This window comes from Dryas octopetala, chromosome 6 (genome assembly GCF_963921425.1).
Source record: "Dryas octopetala chromosome 6, drDryOcto1.1, whole genome shotgun sequence".
NCBI classification, from domain to species: Eukaryota; Viridiplantae; Streptophyta; class Magnoliopsida; order Rosales; family Rosaceae; genus Dryas; species Dryas octopetala.
In genome coordinates, this window is record NC_141371.1 from 1125126 (window position 1) to 1142649 (window position 17524).

The 17524-nt window shown below is 37.0% G+C and overlaps 3 protein-coding genes and 1 pseudogene across 9 annotated transcripts; 3 read left to right on the top strand and 1 right to left on the bottom strand.

Moving 5' to 3' along the window:
• The first annotated feature begins 1691 nt into the window (after positions 1–1691).
• LOC147280745 (putative F-box/FBD/LRR-repeat protein At5g62970) lies at positions 1692–4548 on the top strand. Of its 3 annotated transcripts, XM_086247879.1 has the most exons (5): positions 1692–1872; positions 2617–3633; positions 3718–3861; positions 4099–4173; positions 4296–4548. In XM_086247879.1, the coding sequence occupies exons 2-5, from the start codon at positions 2836–2838 to the stop codon at positions 4302–4304; spliced, it is 1026 nt and encodes a 341-aa protein (XP_086104005.1). In that variant the 5' UTR covers positions 1692–1872; positions 2617–2835; the 3' UTR covers positions 4305–4548. The 3 variants fall into 3 exon arrangements, with proteins under 3 accessions (XP_086104005.1, XP_086104003.1, XP_086104004.1); XM_086247877.1 differs by having other exon boundaries at positions 4099–4548; XM_086247878.1 differs by having other exon boundaries at positions 2620–3633; positions 4099–4548.
• Positions 4549–4657: 109 nt separating this feature from the next.
• Positions 4658–9401, top strand: LOC147280746 (uncharacterized). Of its 5 annotated transcripts, XM_086247881.1 has the most exons (8): positions 5705–5777; positions 5861–5967; positions 6202–7286; positions 7401–7489; positions 7794–7832; positions 8286–8406; positions 8592–8670; positions 9198–9401. In XM_086247881.1, the coding sequence occupies exons 4-7, from the start codon at positions 7438–7440 to the stop codon at positions 8647–8649; spliced, it is 270 nt and encodes an 89-aa protein (XP_086104007.1). In that variant the 5' UTR covers positions 5705–5777; positions 5861–5967; positions 6202–7286; positions 7401–7437; the 3' UTR covers positions 8650–8670; positions 9198–9401. The 5 variants fall into 5 exon arrangements, 2 of the variants coding, with proteins under 2 accessions (XP_086104006.1, XP_086104007.1); XM_086247880.1 differs by having other exon boundaries at positions 4658–5967; positions 6072–7286; XR_015122893.1 differs by lacking the exon at positions 9198–9401 and having other exon boundaries at positions 4658–5967; positions 6072–6377; positions 7794–8406.
• Positions 9402–9959: 558 nt separating this feature from the next.
• LOC147280747 (endo-1,3;1,4-beta-D-glucanase-like) lies at positions 9960–12966 on the top strand. The gene is made up of 4 exons (XM_086248077.1): positions 9960–10826; positions 11404–11425; positions 11818–11965; positions 12074–12966. The coding sequence occupies exons 1-4, from the start codon at positions 10790–10792 to the stop codon at positions 12107–12109; spliced, it is 243 nt and encodes an 80-aa protein (XP_086104203.1). The 5' UTR covers positions 9960–10789; the 3' UTR covers positions 12110–12966.
• Positions 12967–16410: 3444 nt separating this feature from the next.
• Positions 16411–17193, bottom strand: LOC147280748 (arogenate dehydrogenase 2, chloroplastic pseudogene; annotated as a pseudogene).
• Between the last annotated feature and the right edge of the window lie 331 nt (positions 17194–17524).

Sequence of the window (17524 nt, forward strand, 5' to 3'; positions counted from 1 at the left end):
GCTCTCTCCCTCAAAGGCTTCCAATATTGATGCATTCGCTATGAAATGACTGAATTGGATTTGTGCCTTTGTGGGCAAATCTCATAAACAAGGCATAAAGCCTCATCCTTCTATCATGAAACTGTCATGGTCTTGGTCTTGTAACGAGTAGATTTTTTTAAATTCTAAGTGCCACGTTTAGTAATTTTTCTGTTAAGCGGTGAAGTAAAAAATATGTCAAATTTTAAATGGGTAGAGTGTAATAAAACTTATTTATGTAGAGAACTTTTACGGTGACTACAACCATTATATGCCGTTAACAAAAAGTTATCACTCTTGATATTATCACTTTTTGTTAATAACATATAATGACTGCAGTCATTCGAATTTTTTATGTGTGTATTCACTCATTTCAATCTGATATGTCTACATGCCATGTGTCAATATTAGGGGTGGGCAAAAATTTTATTACACTTTATCTAATGGGTTGGTTAACGGATTGAGTTCTCAAATAACCGATCAAAACTGACCTACTTGATATAAAAAATTATATATATATAAATATACACTTGGCAACACATTATTAGTTAGTTTTAAACTTATTGTGGTCCTTATTTAGCATCACATTATCACATATACGTGACATATGTATAATGAGGTGGTGAATTTAAATATTATTTGTTATTGAGCCTTAAACTTGACTTTGGGCATAAATCTATAGAGTTAATTACACTTACATCCCCTGAGGTTTATCGTTTTTTTACATACATCCCCTGGAGTTTCAATAATTACACATACATCCCCTGAGGTTTTAAAACTGTTGCATATAACCCCTTATAGTGAGACAAAAAATGATAAAAAATTATGCAAAAAAGCATGCTAAGGGATTAAATAGCATAATAAGATTACTCAAGGTCCAATCTCAATACAAATATTTTCTTTTTTATTTATTTATTTTTTTCTCTTGTAGGGAGTTATATGTAATAGTTTTAAAACCTCAGGAGGTGTATGTGTAATTTTTGAAACCCCAGAGGACGTATGTGAAAAAACGGTAAACCCTAGAAGGTGTTTTTTTGCGTTCAAACCGACCAATCCAAACTGACTTTAATTAGTTTAGATTAATTTGATTTTTTCATTTTAATTGGTTTGATTTAAAAATCTATCAAATCAAATGCATTAGTTTAATCTATGATTTGGGCCCCAAATCAAACCAACTCGTGCCCATCATTAAGTCATATGAGTGGTTGTTACCACATTTTTATATCATTTTACGTGTCACTATTTTGTTAGACAAATTTTTTTTTTTTTTTTAGTGTCTTATGCCACAATACAAAATTCTGGTATACAAATATGACATATCTAGCATTAGGGATGGCAACAGAGTGGGTTCGGGGCGGGTTTGCCAATACCATACCCACCCTGCCGGGTAATAGGGTCCCCATCAGAGGTATTCGGGGCTCTATTATTTAAAAAAAAATTTTTTTTATTAATAACATATCAAATTAATATAAATATATAATATAATAGATGAAATACATTAAAATTATTATATTATATTACAATAACACTAAATTTTAAATATAACACTATTAAATTTTAAAGACATGCAATAAGAATTAAAAAAATAAATTAAAATATAATTATATAATATAATATTTTTATTAAACAGGTATACGGGCGGGATAGTATTACCGTACCGCTTAATCGGGACAGGTTCCCACGGGGATTTTGGGTGGCCGGGAATTTTGGCGGGGAATTTTGCCATCCCTAGTTGACTAGCACTGCTCTGAAATCCCTAAACTTCAAGCCGATCTGCATCAGATTCTTAAGAGGGAAAATGCAATTTCAGATCAATTTAGTTCGCTCAACCTCTCTAAATTTGTCCAAGACAAGGTAAATTCACTGGTTTTTGCAGTTGAGAATTCAAAGTTTGCAACTTTTTTGTTTTCCTTTCTATATCTCTTGCACCTTTTTAACTTCCTGGATATCTAATTGGTTTGAAAGTTGCATCTCCTGTTTCTTCTTCTTCATCTCGTTTTTTTTTTTTTTTTTTGTGTGTTTCGCACATATTGTTCAAAATTTGCATCAATTTCCAGATGTCAAACTAGTACAGAACACCTTTTTAACATTTCCACTATCTAATTAGTTTGAAAGTTGCATCTTCTATTTCTTAACTGATTTAAAGATTGCATCTTTTTGGCTTCTCATATGCATCAATTTACAGGTATCAAACTATTATAAAATTGCACCTTTTTGTTTTTTGTTTTTTAAATTTCCCAGATGTCTAACTGGTTTAAAGATTGTATCTGTTTTGTTTCCCACATATCCAACTTGTACGAAATTTGCATCAATGTCCAGATATCAAACTAGTATAAAATTTGCACTTTTTTTAAAAAAAAAAAATTTCCCAGATATCTAAGTTGCTTAAAGATTGCATTTTTTCTCCCCACATATTCAACTTGTATAAAGTTGCATCCTTTTTTCTTTCCCTGATAAGACATAAGATTACCCTGCAACATATCTAACTTAAAGACATAAGATTTCCCTGCAACATATCCTGAGTCCTTACCCTTTCTATGTTTTGCTCTTTTAATTTTTAATTTTTTGTTTTGTTTTGGTGGTCAATTCATGTATTAGAAGAAATATGAATACAACTTGGTTAGGAAACGCCGGCCAAAAAGAAAAAAAGACAACTTGGAAAATAAAGGGAAAAATAAGGGCGAGTACAACTTGGTGGACCGGATTAGTCAGCTGCCAGATGACGTTCTTGTTAGTATATTGTCTCTCTTGCCACTAAAGGAAGCAGCAGCTACTAGTATCCTTTCTAGACGATGGCAGTATGTGTGGTTGTCTACCATGACTCTCAACTTTGATGCTAGATTTGATGTTGGTAATACTTATCACAGCTTCAATCAACTCCCACCAGAACTAAGAAACCAGGAAAGACATAGATACGTCAATTGGGTAAATCGTGTGGTGGAACAGCATACAGGCACAACCATCGAACAATTCAGGCTTTGCTTTGTCATAGATTGTGGTTTTGAAAGCTCCATTGATAAGTGGATTCAGTTTGCAATGAATAAGAGAGTTCAGATACTTGACTTGCACTTTATTACAACAAGGGATGATGCTTATCCATTTCCCCAAAAATTATTAGGCCTTGAGAAAGAGTCTGCTTTGAAGCCAAAGCACTTGGATCCTGAAATTCCTAGTCTACACTCCTCTTGTGGATACAATGCTGGATTTAAGTTCCTCAAAGTTCTTCATTTCCGAAATGTTGGTGTGACTGGAGAAGTTCTCGAGCACTTCTTGTCTAACTGTCCAGTTCTTGAACGATTAACAGTGCAGTTTGCTACCAGAAGTTTGGTTAATTTAAGAGTTGTCCGCCCCTCGGTTACATTGAAGTATCTAGCCATAAAACAATGTTTGGGCCTCAAAAGCATTGAGATTTGTGATTCAAATTTGGTTTCATTTATTTATGTGGGAAAGGAGATAGACCTGCTTCTCAGTAATGTACCGTCTCTTGTTGAGGTATACATTTCTGAGAGGCATGTTGCCCCCAATGTGTTTTATAAATCCATAGAGCTTTCCTTTACCCAGCTTTCATGCTGTCTTTCTCAGCTAGAGATCCTCACGGTGGATATTGATGGAGCGGTTAGTATATGTAATTACGATGTGCTGGTTCGCTTTCCTTCTTTTTGGATCATGTGGTTCCTTACTCCATGTTTGGCTTTGCAGGTCTACAATCGGAATCACGTATTTCCTATATTATCAAATCTGAAGCATTTGGAATTAATAGTTCTAGCAGATTATCCTGAGAATCTTCATCTTTTAGCTTCTTTCATGAAAGCAGCTCCTTACTTGCAGAGACTTTTGTTGAAGGTATGTATTCGTGCTTAGTAGGTTGCATTGGCAAAACTTGGTATTTTAGTGAGCTCTTTAGGGGATATTGTTCATCTTCTATTTGTTTCATTACCAATTTTGAAGAAAGAAAAGTATAAACAGAAAACAAAAAGGTTAAATTTTGCTGCGGGGGATTGATAATACATGCGAAATAGACTTAAATGGTCCTTGCAGTTCTTTTTGCGTGTACACTAAATTGTTTCCTTGGTGATGCAGGTGCGGATGAGTACACTATCATCTGAGAAAAGAGAACTAGAGAGTGCTGCCAAATGCCCCCATAATTACCTCAAGGTAGTAGAAATAGTAGGGTACCGCGTTAGTTCATGTGTCATTCAGCATGTCATGTTCCTAATGAGTATTGCTGCACTGGAGAAAATTGTTATTGATCCTGTCCAGCGCTGGCGTTTGCATAGGGGAATTGAAGACGTCAAAGAGGAAGTGGAAGCAAGAGACCATGCTATGCAACACCTTAAAGAAAAGGTGCCTTCAACTGTTGAGTTTGTATGCCTGTAGTAAGTGCAGTGCGTAAATCTTAGAGATTGTGTTGTTATTATTCAATTAGTACGCTATGATTTATTGATGTTTAATGGTGTGAGCAAACAAACTCAATTTGAGACGTGGTTTTCTTTGTTATTTTATATATCTATGTTTTTTTTTTCTCATTAATTTTTTGTTAAACCAACCGAGTTGAAGCTCAGCTTGTGCTATAAACCAGTTGGCACTAATCCTGTCTTAAGAGAAGGGGTGCTATGGTAGCGAGTATTGTCATTTTTCATTTTTTTTGTTTGTTTATTCTGAGTTCAGTGGGGCAGAGGATTAGGAAGATGAGTGTGATGTCTAACTCTTGCCCTGACTTTGAGGTTAAGTGTTTTATTATTGGATTGGAGTTGTATATATGCAAAAACACTGTAGATTTCACCGGTTAGAGTTTTGTAATTTCTGTAAGATCAATTGGTCACCGAATCGATAATGGAGGACTAAAGTGAGGAGGAGATAATGGAGGGCAAAGGTGAGGAGATTACGGAGGATGAACGCGATGAGGAGGAGAGCTTATTAGATAGAGGAAGAGTTTTTCTGAGAGAGGTTGAGCTGCTCAAAAGTGGTGGGAAGAGAATGACGTTTTCAGGGCTGAATCTTGTGAAAAGCTGCTTCCTGAAGCACTGTAGAACTGGCCGGCCTCCAGCCCAAGTCAGGCATGATGTTCTTTCTCTACATTAGTGCAGTCCAATTGTTCATATTACATTAACTTTGTTGCATTGACATCTAATTGGACTGCTTTGAATGGCAATCAAACAGATCCTCTTTCGGAGAATATAATTGAAAAGCCCCATCCAGTTTATGTGCCTCGGGATGAGACTTTTGAGGAAATTAAACAAAATACTTTCTCAGTAGGAAGGTTGAAAGCTTTGCTTTACAATCTAATACTATCTCTTGTTATTACGTCGTCAAGTACACACGTCCCTTTCAAGTGCTTCTCTGATATAGATAAGCTATTTAACGATGGCTTCGTCTTGAAAGATGAGGAGCAAAAAGAAGCTCATAATCTGTTTATGGGCAGCTTGGTGAAACAGGCTCTCATCCTGGCTCTTATAAAAAGTAAATACACTTGTTTTGCCTCTATATTTTCCCTTGTTTTGTAAAAGAAAAAATGGATTAGGAAAAACAAAAATGCTTGGATTTAAGACTTACATATTCCATTAGATTACAATGCTTTGTCAAGACCACATCAATTTAATTTCCTAGAGAAAAGTCTTCTGGTCTTTAATATCATTTCTTTCTCCTGTTGTTTAATTTATGTGGTTTGGGTAGGGGATAGATTTTCTTGGTTGTGGAATAATGACTTTGCATGCCAAATTTTAGCTGGGGTCAATCCAGTGAACATTGAGATTTTGAAGGTATCATACAAACAAATCCTTTGTCAAGTACTTGTGAATAAAATGCCCTCTTGAGGGTCCTTAAATTGGGTTATATTTCACAGGAATTTCCGATTCTCAGCAAGTTGGATCCTGCTGTTTACGGTCCTCCAGAATCTGCTATCACAAAGGAATGATAAAGCATGAACTCAATGGGATTAGTATAGAAAAGGTAGTGCACATCATCTTAAATGAGGGGAGAAGGGAGTTCTCATATTTCATTCTTTTTTCATTTTCTATATATTTTAACTCTACCTGTAACATTTTATGATACAGGCTATTGAAGATAAGGGACTGTTTATACTTGATTATCATGACATGTTTTTGCCATTTATTGAAAGGATGAACTCCTTGCCTGCGAGAAAAGCTTATACCTCTAGGATTGTGTTCTTCTATACCCCAACAGGTATTCTGAAGCCTATAACTATGGAGCTTTCACTTCCACCAACATCTTCATCCCCTCAAAATAAACGTGTTTTACGCACGGGCATCATGCTACTACACATTGGATTTGGAATCTTGCCAAAGCTCATGTTTGCTCAAATGATGCCGGCATCCATCAGCTGGTCAATCACTTCACTGGTAAACACAAATAAATAAATTTTATTTGTCACATTTGACCAATTATTGACAATTAATAGCTTGTTTAGAAATGTTTTGTTTTCATATGAGAGATGAGATAAATGAGTGAGTACATTAAAGTCTCTTTATTACAAAAAAGAGAAAAGAAAAGGGAGTGAGTACATACTTATTTGCCCTCTCTCCTCCACTCCCTTTGTGTGGTGTGTATGTGTGCTGTACATGGATGTGTGTTTATTAATATCGGCGGAAGCTAGATTTGGTCGTTAATGTTCTTTCAATGCAGGGCACCCCAACTCCTGTTGGGAGCGAGAATATTCAACAGCAATCGATGTGTTTCCTAGGTTGAATCACCACAGAACTATTTCATTTCAGTGGGAAAACTGAATTTGATTAAATTGGCAAGGTAGATTAGTTAATTTTGTTATATGGCTGAATCTTGGGAAAAGCCGCTTCCTGAACCAGGGGAGAAGTTCTTAGGAAACTTCCTGTTTCCTTATATGAATGGTTTGTTGCATCTTGGACATGCATTTGCACCGTCAAAGCTAGAATTTTCTGCACGTTATCATTGATTTATAGAGGTACCAATGTGCTGTTGCCTTTTGCTTTCCGCTGCATAGTAGTTTGAGAGTCGTGCCCAAGGCCCAAAAGAGAAAAAACTACACTATAGCTCCCAGTCTACCTGCACCCAATCCAATTCTCAACAAAAAAGGCCCAATACTTGATTTAACCTTAGCCAAGGCCCAACCCGACTGTAAGTTACCACTATGCCCAATTGATAATTGAATGATTATTTAACTAATTTCATTGTGTTATCTTTTTGTTCTCTTGTCTTAATTTCTAGGACAAATTGGTCTTTCTTAATTTCTTCTTCATGATACAAAAAAATTAAAAGGAGTTGGGGGATTTAAGGCAAGTTGGAGAAATTGCAGTCCCATTTCTGGTTTTTGATTCATTGAGAAATTCTTTTAGCATAAAAGGGAAAGCTGTTGATTAATCTCATAATTTGTTTGTTGGTTTATGCAGATTCACAAGGTTGACACTCTAGTATCATACAAGAACGATGATTGGGATGAAGAGTAGGATGGATATCCATCGATGTTTCCTTGAATTTGGTATTGTGAATTTTGTTTAAAGATTTTATCTGTTTTGTTTCCCACATATCCAACTTGTACGAAATTTGCACCAATTTCCAGATATCAAACTAGTATAAAATTTGCACTTTAAAAAAAAAAAAAAAAAAAATTTCCCAGATATCTAAGTTGCTTAAAGATTGCATTTTCTTGTACACGATTCACTTGAACATACTTTGATATTCCAACTCATTTCTTTCTTTTCCTTCACTTGGGTGTAGTACACTTCATGATCTTCCTTTTGCTTTTTGGAAATTCTCATTTGACTGATTTTCTGTTCATCTAGGTATTGAAGATGCAAACATTTATTTTGCACCTGTTGAAGGTATATTAATGTAATTTGAGTTTCAGTATTCTAGTTGATATTTATGCTATTCAATCACCTAATTATTAGCTTGACTTATCCTCATGACCACTGTTAGTAATTATGACTACCTATCAGCTTTTGGGAAATAAACAATTCATTAAGGTTATGCAGATGCAGGCATTTCAAATTGTTGAACTGAAGGCCCATGATAGGATATAATTAGCATAATATATGAAATCCATGATTCAATGAACTAATAATTAAGCTTTCCCCCCTCCCCCCTTTTTTTATTGGTCAAATGCTGAGTTCTTCATGTGCAAGGAAGAAGGTGCAAAATATGAGAACTTAAACTCTGGCTGCGTATTGCTTCCCCTTTATTCTGCTTTGTTTCATGTTTCTTTAAATCAATTTTTCTCAAAGAGAAATGTTCTCCCTCCCTTCATAAGCACCTTGGTGTGCACCTATTGACAGGCCAACATTCAATCTCAAGAGACGTTTGGTTCATGATGGTCATCCTCTTGCAGTCACTGCAGATGATGCAGTTGCAGCAATGGAGTTCTGCCTTGGAATTAGAGAGAAACCCCTGGAAATGGTAGGTAAATTAGATTGAAGTTCAGTTGAGAAACTTGCTCAAAAGGCGTCTTGTTATATGTGCCTATGCTTCAAATGATTTCTATGGATGAGTAGCACATCAGTCTTCATTTAGCTTATTCAAGTATGAGCCAATTGTAAGCACAGTGTCTTATTTATTTCAAATTCTTTTCTCCTTTCTGGCAGGTGGGGAGAGTCAAATTTCTGGGCATCTCTGTGTGACTCTGATTTAACCGAAGTGTGATGAGATATTTCGTTTCTTTACCACTATCGTAGAGGTGTCAAACGGGCCGGCCCGGCCCGGCCCGACCCGTTTAAGTTGAGTCCATCGTGCTTTCGTGCCGTGCTCGGGCCGGCCCATATAGTTAAGATCTAAGCCCAGCACGGCCCATGGCCCGCGGGCCATTCGTGCTCGTGCCGTGCCTTAAACGGGCCGGCCCACGGACCTATTTTTATTTTTATTTTTTATGGTGATAAAACTAATCTTATGATATTTTTTCTTATTTATAATTAAATATTAACATTATTTTTCATGAAAATTGAATATTTTTGTGAAAAGTTCTTTAAAAATAGAAAAAACAATGTTAAAATAGTCGTGCCTAATTCGGGCCCATTTCGTGCCCGTGCTCGTGACGTGCTTGGCCCGTGTCGTGCTCGTGCCGTGCCGTGCCCGATGGGCTAAAAACTTCGGCCCAGCCCGGCTCATTTAATCGTGCCGTGCCGTGCCGTGCCTATTTTAATCGTGCCGTGCCGTGTCGTGCTCGGGCCGGCCCGACCCGTTTGACACCTCAACACTATCGCTTGCTTTGTCTTATGTTTTTATTCTGGGTGGCGAAGGCCCTTGGTGCAGAATTTGATTGGGCTCCAAGCCCATTTTATTGGAATTCAAAAACAGTCTGGCTCCTGCTACACTGCACCAAAGTTGCCCATATTTCTAGCATTCATTGAGTTAGGTTGCTAAGCTCAAGATAGACAAACTGTAACTTGCCAAAATGAATGCAGATTTCTCAGCATATTTCTAGCAGTATGGTTTCTTACACCTTTCATAAAAAGTATGAACCCCTACCCACTTTCATATTATAGCATAGAATGCAAAAATAATAGAAGACCACGAGGGGTTGAATCTAGTTATGAATATCTTGGTAATGAAAAGAACTTACCAATTATATATGTATATATGTTTTGTATCTATTTTTTTTATTGCATACTAAATACGTGATAATTAAAAAGATAAACACATAGGGTGTATATACTCATTAGGTGAAGGTTTTGCTACTTATCAATGCCTTAGCAAAGCAATTTTATCATCTAACATCTCATGTTATCTTCTCTCACACAAAAATATGGTAATTTTTTTTTTTGGCCAGGAAAAATATGGTAATTAATTGGTTAGGAATAGAGAATAAAATGCATAGTTTGTTTTGATTATTGGCCATTAGGCATTAGCACAGACTGTCGGGCCCACTCTGTTGGTTTGACACTTTTGACTCTCAAAAGGTCGGCCCACTGTGGGTAAGCCTTAGGCCCACTGTGGGTAGCTTAGGGCGCAAACACTCCCATTTTGTGATGTCTCGTTTGGAACTCATTTATTTCTTTAATTCTTGGAACTCTTTTAATTCTTTTATTCATCTAACTCTTTTTCTCTCTAGACAGAAAAGTTCTTTTTCTCTGCATCCAAACAAAAACAAATGGCTGATGAACTATTCCATCTTGTGAAGAGAGGGTGGACGGGGATGTCCACATTCTGAAGTTGAGAGTCGATGAAGCTGAGGAGTAGATGGTTAAGAAGTCGATCAACGTTTATACGGAACGACGATTGTATATCAGCAACAGAGGGCATCTGGCTGCTGTCGCTAAACACCCAGGGAACTTAAACCAATATTTGTGGCTTCATGCCTATTGGTGACCCGGCGGTCAGAGGAAGCCAATGCTATCCAAATGATGCTTTTGCAGTCGGTTTGACAAGGAATGTATAGTTAGCGATGAGCCCATCCGGGCCGCCGACGATTGAGAGAAATCAAGGGTATTCCAGCCTTTGATAGGTGGCTTGATGATCAACAGCCTTTGGAAAATGCCAAGGCGGAGCTCAAGAAAATAAAGCAGTTTAAAGAGGCCGCGAAGTTCTCTGTGGTGCCGATCTCGCAACCAGAACACCTGGAAACCTGTTAAGTTCAGCGAATACCTGGATTGTACGTATACAACCGAAGGGCGATGACGCCTACAGCTACGGTGATTTGAAGGACATCGCAGCTAATCTTGCGTTTAAGGTCTTTGAGACATAGAGTCTGTGTTTGCGCTTTGTGATTCAGAGAGAGAAAAAAAAATGTCACGCCCTCAGTTCTGCTCAAACCCACCAACCCTCGACCCATCTGGAGGATCCGGCCATGTTGAAAAGCTTGGTGGTCTCTACTCACATTTTTGGTACTTTCCCACCACTTCAGAAATCTTTTTCTATTTTTTTGTTTACTTTAGTATTTTGTATTTTTGATTCATTCTATGATGTGGGTTATTTGCCGTATTATGTATTTGAGTGGTCTGCGTGCGTTTTTGGTTTAATGGGCACTGATTTTCTTTTTTTTGGGTGGTGTATGCTGATGGGGGCCTTGGATATGTTTGGTTGACTGATGAAGGAATCAGTTTTTGACATTTCTTTTTCCTTTGCCTTTGTGGATGATCTTTTTTGTTTTCTTTGTGGATAATCTAGCCTTGATGATATTCCATTTGGTCATGAAAATGGGTCTTTGTTACTGCTTTGTGACATCAAAGCTTTATTTGTGGCCTTTGTGTGTTTACTTGTTTTTCCAATATACTATTTACTTGTGTCCCCACTTCTGTGTCTTTTTTTCATGATTGCTGTTTTCAGTCTTTTCCCGTTTGGGAGCTTGTAAAATAATTGATATACGGTCCTTGAAACCAACTGTCTCTTCTACATAATTGCTTGCTGTGATATTTTATCATCACACCACTTGTTAATATTACATGTTGATTTGCTATGCAGGATATGAAGCTCCAAACTTGAGGTATGACTTAATCCCATATATGTTTTTTTCGGTTAAGTTATTTCTATCGCTTTTTTCTTGAATTTGAACCTTTTTTATGTCGATTCTTTTCTAATATCAACTCTGCACCATCAATCACACTTGCTGATTGAATATGATGACTTAGTGGACACTTTGAAACAATTTGTTGAGGGAAAAAAAGGTTATAATAAGTCTATATGTAACTAAATTTTTGAAAAATAGCTACAACCATTAGTTTCAGATTGTCTATTAGATGTAGCAACTTTCAACTTTATACTATAATGAAGGATCCCAAAACCAGATATTTTTATTTTATTTTTTTATACACTTGTGTTATTCACCCAAATCACTATATAATTTGTGTTTCCAAAATATCATTTTTTTCTTTATAGGAATGTTTCCCAAATATATCATATAGACAAACTTGCAGCTGCTGGGTTCTTTGTTGTGGTCTCTGACTTCTTTCAAGGAAGCCCTTTTGTACCCGGGGAAGATGGGTCCTATGCTGGTCTACCTGCTTGGATAAAAGTTCATGGACCGGTTGGTTCTTTTATTTTGATGCAAATCTATAAATTTTTTGTTTATTTATAATTTAAGTACTCTTACAAGTATCCCTTTGTGATTCTTGAATTGAAATAAAATTTTCAGATACGTGTTTGGAAATTCTTATTTTGGACTATTTGAAGTTGAAGATGTGTGTGGATTCAGCTTGGCAGTCCCATTAGCTTGGCAGTCCCATCCAGGTCTTCTGGTTGTGAGATCGGCACCACAGAGAACTTCGCGGCCTCTTTAAACTGGTTCTTTATTTTCTTGAGCTCCGCCTTGGCATTTTCCAAAGCATGTTGATCATCAAGCCACCTATCAAAGGCTTCCAGATAATTCTAGAAGTACCCTTGATTTCTCTCATCGATGGCACGAACGGGCTCATCGCTAACCATACATTCCTTGGCTAATTTGACTGCAAAAGCATTCATTTGGATAGCATTGGCTTCCTTTGATCGTCGGGTCACCAATAGGCATGAAGGCACAAATATTGGCTTAAGTCCCTTGAGTTTAGCGAGAGCAGCCAGATGCCCTATGTTGCTGATATACAATCGTCGTTCCGTATAAACGTTGATCGACTTCTTAACCATCTACTCCTCAGCTTCATCGACTCTCAACTTCAGAATGTGGACATCCGCGTCCACCCTCTCTTCACAAGATGGAATAGTTCATCAGCCATTTGTTTTTGTTTGGATGCAGAGAAAAAGAACTTTTCTATCTAGAGAGAAAAAGAGTTAGATGAATAAAAGAATTAAAAGAGTTCGAGAATTAAAGAAATAAAAGAGTTCCAACTTCCAAACGAGACATCACAAAATGGGAGTGCTTGTGCCCTAAGCTACCCACAGTGGGCCGGCCTTTTGAGAGTCAAAGTGTCAAACCAACAGAGTGGGGCCAACAGTTTGGGTTAATGCCTAATGGCCAAGAATCAAAACAAACTATGCATTTTATTCTCTATTCTTAACCAATTAATTACCTTATTTTTCCTGGCCAAAAAAAAAAAAATCATATTTTTGTGTGAGAGAAGATAAGGAGTTAATTATACTTACACCCCCTCGGGTTTCAATAATTACACATACACTCCCTGAGGTTTTTAAACTGTTACATATAATCCCCTATAGTGAGACGAAAATGATGAGAAATTATGCAAAAAAGCATGCTAAGAGATTAAATAGTCTAATAAGATTATTCAAGGTATAAGGTTCAACCTGAATACAAATATTTATTTATTTATTTATTTATTTCCTTTTTTTCTTTTGTAGGGGGTTATATTAAACAGTTTTTAAACCTCATGGGGTGTATGTGTAATTATTAAAACTCCAAGGGGTGTGTGAAAAGACGATAAACCTTAGGAGGTATAAATGTAATTAACTCGAGAAGATAACATAAGATGTTAGATGATAAAATTGCTTTGCTAAGGCATTGATAAGTAGCAAAACCTTCATATAATGAGTGTATAAACCATTTGTGTTTATCTTTTTAATTATCACGTATTTAGTATGCAATGAGAAAAATAGATACAAAACATAAATACATATATGATAGATAAGTTTTTTTCATTACCAAGATATTCATAACTAGATTCAACCCCTTGTGCTAACAAAATGTGAATACACAATACCAATTGTGAATAAATGATTCACGGTACCAAATTCAAGGAAACATCGATGGATATCCATCCTACTCTCCATCCCACTCATCGTTCTTGTATGATACTAGAGTGTCAACCTTGTGAATCTGCATGAACCAACAAACAAATTATGAGATTAATCAACAGCTTTCCCTTTTATGCTGAAAGAATTTCTTAATGAATCAAAAACCAGAAATGGGACTGCAATTTCTCCAACTTGCCCTAGTGTCAAAGGAATGCAGTTTCACCATTTGTGCATTTGCAATCAGCTTGGGATCACTCTCATCCAAGTGAATGGGACTACAATATCTTTATCTGTGTATGCCAAAACATCAAATACACCTAAAACAAACAATGCAGAAGATGAATATGATAAACACCAAGGTAAAAGAAATGAACCCTTTCAGTTTTCATTTGGGTGGGCGTGTTTGTGGTTAAATTATCCTCCACAAGACTCTTGGGCCTCGTTTGATGCATAAGATATGATAGGATAGCATAAATGGCAAAATCATGTATATTAAAAAAAAAATCTTCTAATTTAAAGAAAGACAATAGAAATGAGATGGACTAATTATAGGGAAAAACTTATCCTTTCCAATCCACCCCAAAATGGTGGGATTTAGGGGATAAGTTTCCCTTCACAGCTTGAACCACATCAATTTCTATTTCCAGCAATCTTTGTGTCCTTAGCAATCCAGGTATCACTTTCCTTTCCTTGGCACACATGGGAGGATCAACCCATCGAAAGAAGCCACATTCTACTCCCCTAGCTCCTAGCATAAAAAACAGAGCAATATATATGTGTTAAAAAAAAAAAAGACAAACACATAGATTACAACGAACTTACCCTGGAACAACCATCGAACCTTCTTCTAGGGTTTGCATCAGTCCATGAAGTGACCCTTGCTGCCGGAACACCACAAAAGCATTGCATTTGACCCACTACGCCAAGGTGTGTTCTTTAAACCCTAACCCTTATTATTTCCCTTCTTTCTAATCACATCTAGGACATGGGTTTCCCATTAACTGTGATCTTATAAAGAGATAATGTGGGAATACCCATAAAAATTGAGGGAACTTGTGAGGAGTGGCGCGAAGATGATGTGTAGGTGTTGGGTAGATGGGTTCGCACAGGGGAAATAACCTTGTTTGGCACTTGTTAGTTTTTAACGTCTGTCATGACGAAATTCGCCAAATGTCCTACTTTAATACATTGTTTAAGTATGTGTCATACTTTAATACATTTCTAAATATGTATTCAAAGTTAGGATTGAGACCTAAGTGTGTGTCTTCAATGAAAAAAATTCCCTTTATTTATTTCCCGACTTATCTATTCACTAGCTTGGTTATAGGGTGATAGTCCATTGGACACGTGTAGGTAGTGGATGACATCTTTGATCATGTGCTGCACTACATATACTCTTTTGTAATCCTTGTCTAGGCGAATGAAAATCAGAGTTATTTGTTCTTTGAATATTTTCCCCTTTCTCTATTCTGGTCCCAACGTTGCATCTGTTGTATTTTTGTTAATTTCTTAGCTTAAGGGTTTTACTGGTTTTCTAACATTTTATTTCTTAGTTTTTTATTAATTTTTTTATATGATTAAGTGTTTTTTTTTTCATGGCCGAAAAAGTTTTTTTTTTTTTTCTATAGTGTATTTCTAAAATTTTCATTATGGAATTCACTATTCAATAATTCAAACTTTTGTAATTGTTATACCAAATTTTGAATTCTATAATAACTTTTCTTTTCGCGTTAACTTTTCATTTTTGAATTCTATAACAGAAATGAACTTTTAATTATAAAAAAAAAAAAGCATTATAACATTGTATTTCGTACTAGTATAAATCTCATTTTTACTTTTATAGCGCCATGCATATGCTAATTGCTAAATTGTTGGAACTCAGTTTTCTGCATATTCTACCCGGAAGGAAATTCTGCATATGAAACTTAGGAAAGCATGTAGAAGATACTAGCAGAAAAGAAATTCAATAGCCTTCTGTAGATGACTAATGAAATTTCCATTTGCCTCAATTCAAGTCAAACAAAATATTCCAATTCCTTTTGATAAGCTTTTCCACCTAAATATTCTCGGGTCGCCTCGCTTTCACTTAGAATGGAATGAAGAGGATAATTTGATTTTAAAGTAATTAAAATGATAATTTGATTATAAAGCTATTTAAAAATACTGAATATATGGAAATTGATTGCATCCACTTAAAATATCAGGTTGTTTTCTGGGAAAAATTTTCAAAAAGGACACGTACTTTGGGGTCAATCTTAGTTTAGGACACCAGTTTGGGTTTGTGTTAGTTTAGGACATATAGTTTGGGTTTGTATCAGTTTGGGCTTTTCCGTCACCTCTGTCAAATCCTCCGTTAAAAACAGACCACGTGACTTGCACCTGACTTATTTTAAAGGGCAAAATTGTCACTCCCTAAACCCTAAGACAGATCCAACTGCAAGCATCTACCCCGTTCGTCTTCCCGCCACAGAACATTGAATCCCTCCAATTTTCTGGGATTTCCCCCTAAAATCTGACCTTAAGTCTGTATAAAAACACAAAATTCTGCTCATTTGAGAATAAAATAGAGGTTTTGGGTTTTGAATAACATACTTGCGATGATGAAACCGGTGGGTCGGAGGTACTGCTATTGTGGTTTTCCAGCTGCAAGGGTCACGGCTTGGACTGATGCAAACCCTGGTAGAAGATTCGATGGCTGTTCCAGGGTAGGGTGTATAAAAGCTCTGTGTTTGTTTGATTTTCGTTACACATGTAGATTAATATGGGTTGTTTAGATAAGTAATTTATGTTTTAATTTGCAGAAACCCAGGGAGGATGTGATTTTTTCAGATGGGTTGATCCTCCCATGTGTGCAAGGTCAAGGCAAGTGATATCTGGATTGCTAAGGAAACAAAGTTTGCTGGAGACACAGGTTGCTGGAGACACAGTTTTTGTATTTATCAATGTAGACTCCAATTTCAACATCCCCAACACTCTCCCAACTGTGTGGGTCAAAAACTCCGAACCCGCCGCGTACTTATCGTGCTCAGCGCAGCTCAACTCCACCATATCAAACCCTTCCCTCTCAAAAATGTTCAAGAACTTGTCGCACCACGAAGCCCCCAACCCCCCGGACCCAATTCGGGCCTTTTTGTACACAAACAAAAACCCATTCGACCCGTTTTCACAGCTGTCGGGTCCGAACATCGGGTGGGCACAAACGACATCGAAATAGCTAGGCAAGCACTTGAGTAATAACGCTTTCGAAAACTCTTTGACAGGAAGTGCGTCGACGAACAACGTGTCGCGCGTGAGGAGGTGAAGAGGCAGCGATTTGAGTACGGCTTCGGCTGAGGTTACGGAGGTGCAGAGCAAAACGACTTGTGGGTTTTGGTCGAAGAGGTCGTGTGGGTCGGAGAAGAAGGAAACGGCCAGGTCTTGTGCCGTTTTGGAGTGGTCACAGTCGCATTGAGAATGGGTGAGAACGGTGTGGCCTTGGTTGACGAGGGTCTTGGCGAGGAGTTGGCCCAAGTTGCTGGAGCCAATGATGGCGATTTTGAGCATTTGGGTTGTGGAGGTTGAAAGAGGAGCTCTTCCAAGTTCCAACCCTAACCAGCGAACACTTTTGCGCGATCAGATTGAATTCTAAATCATTAAACTGAATTCCCTTTTGTTTAAAGTTAATCTTGCAGTTGGATCTGTCTTAGGGTTTAGGGAGTGACAATTTTGCCCTTTAAAATAAGTCAGGTGCAAGTCACGTGGTCTGTTTTTAACGGAGGATTTGACAGAGGTGACGGAAAAGCCCAAACTGATACAAACTCAAACTATATGTCCTAAACTAACACAAACCCAAACTGGTGTCCTAAACTAAGATTGACCCCAAAATACGTGTCCTTTTTTTAAATTTTTCCCTTGTTTTCTTAAT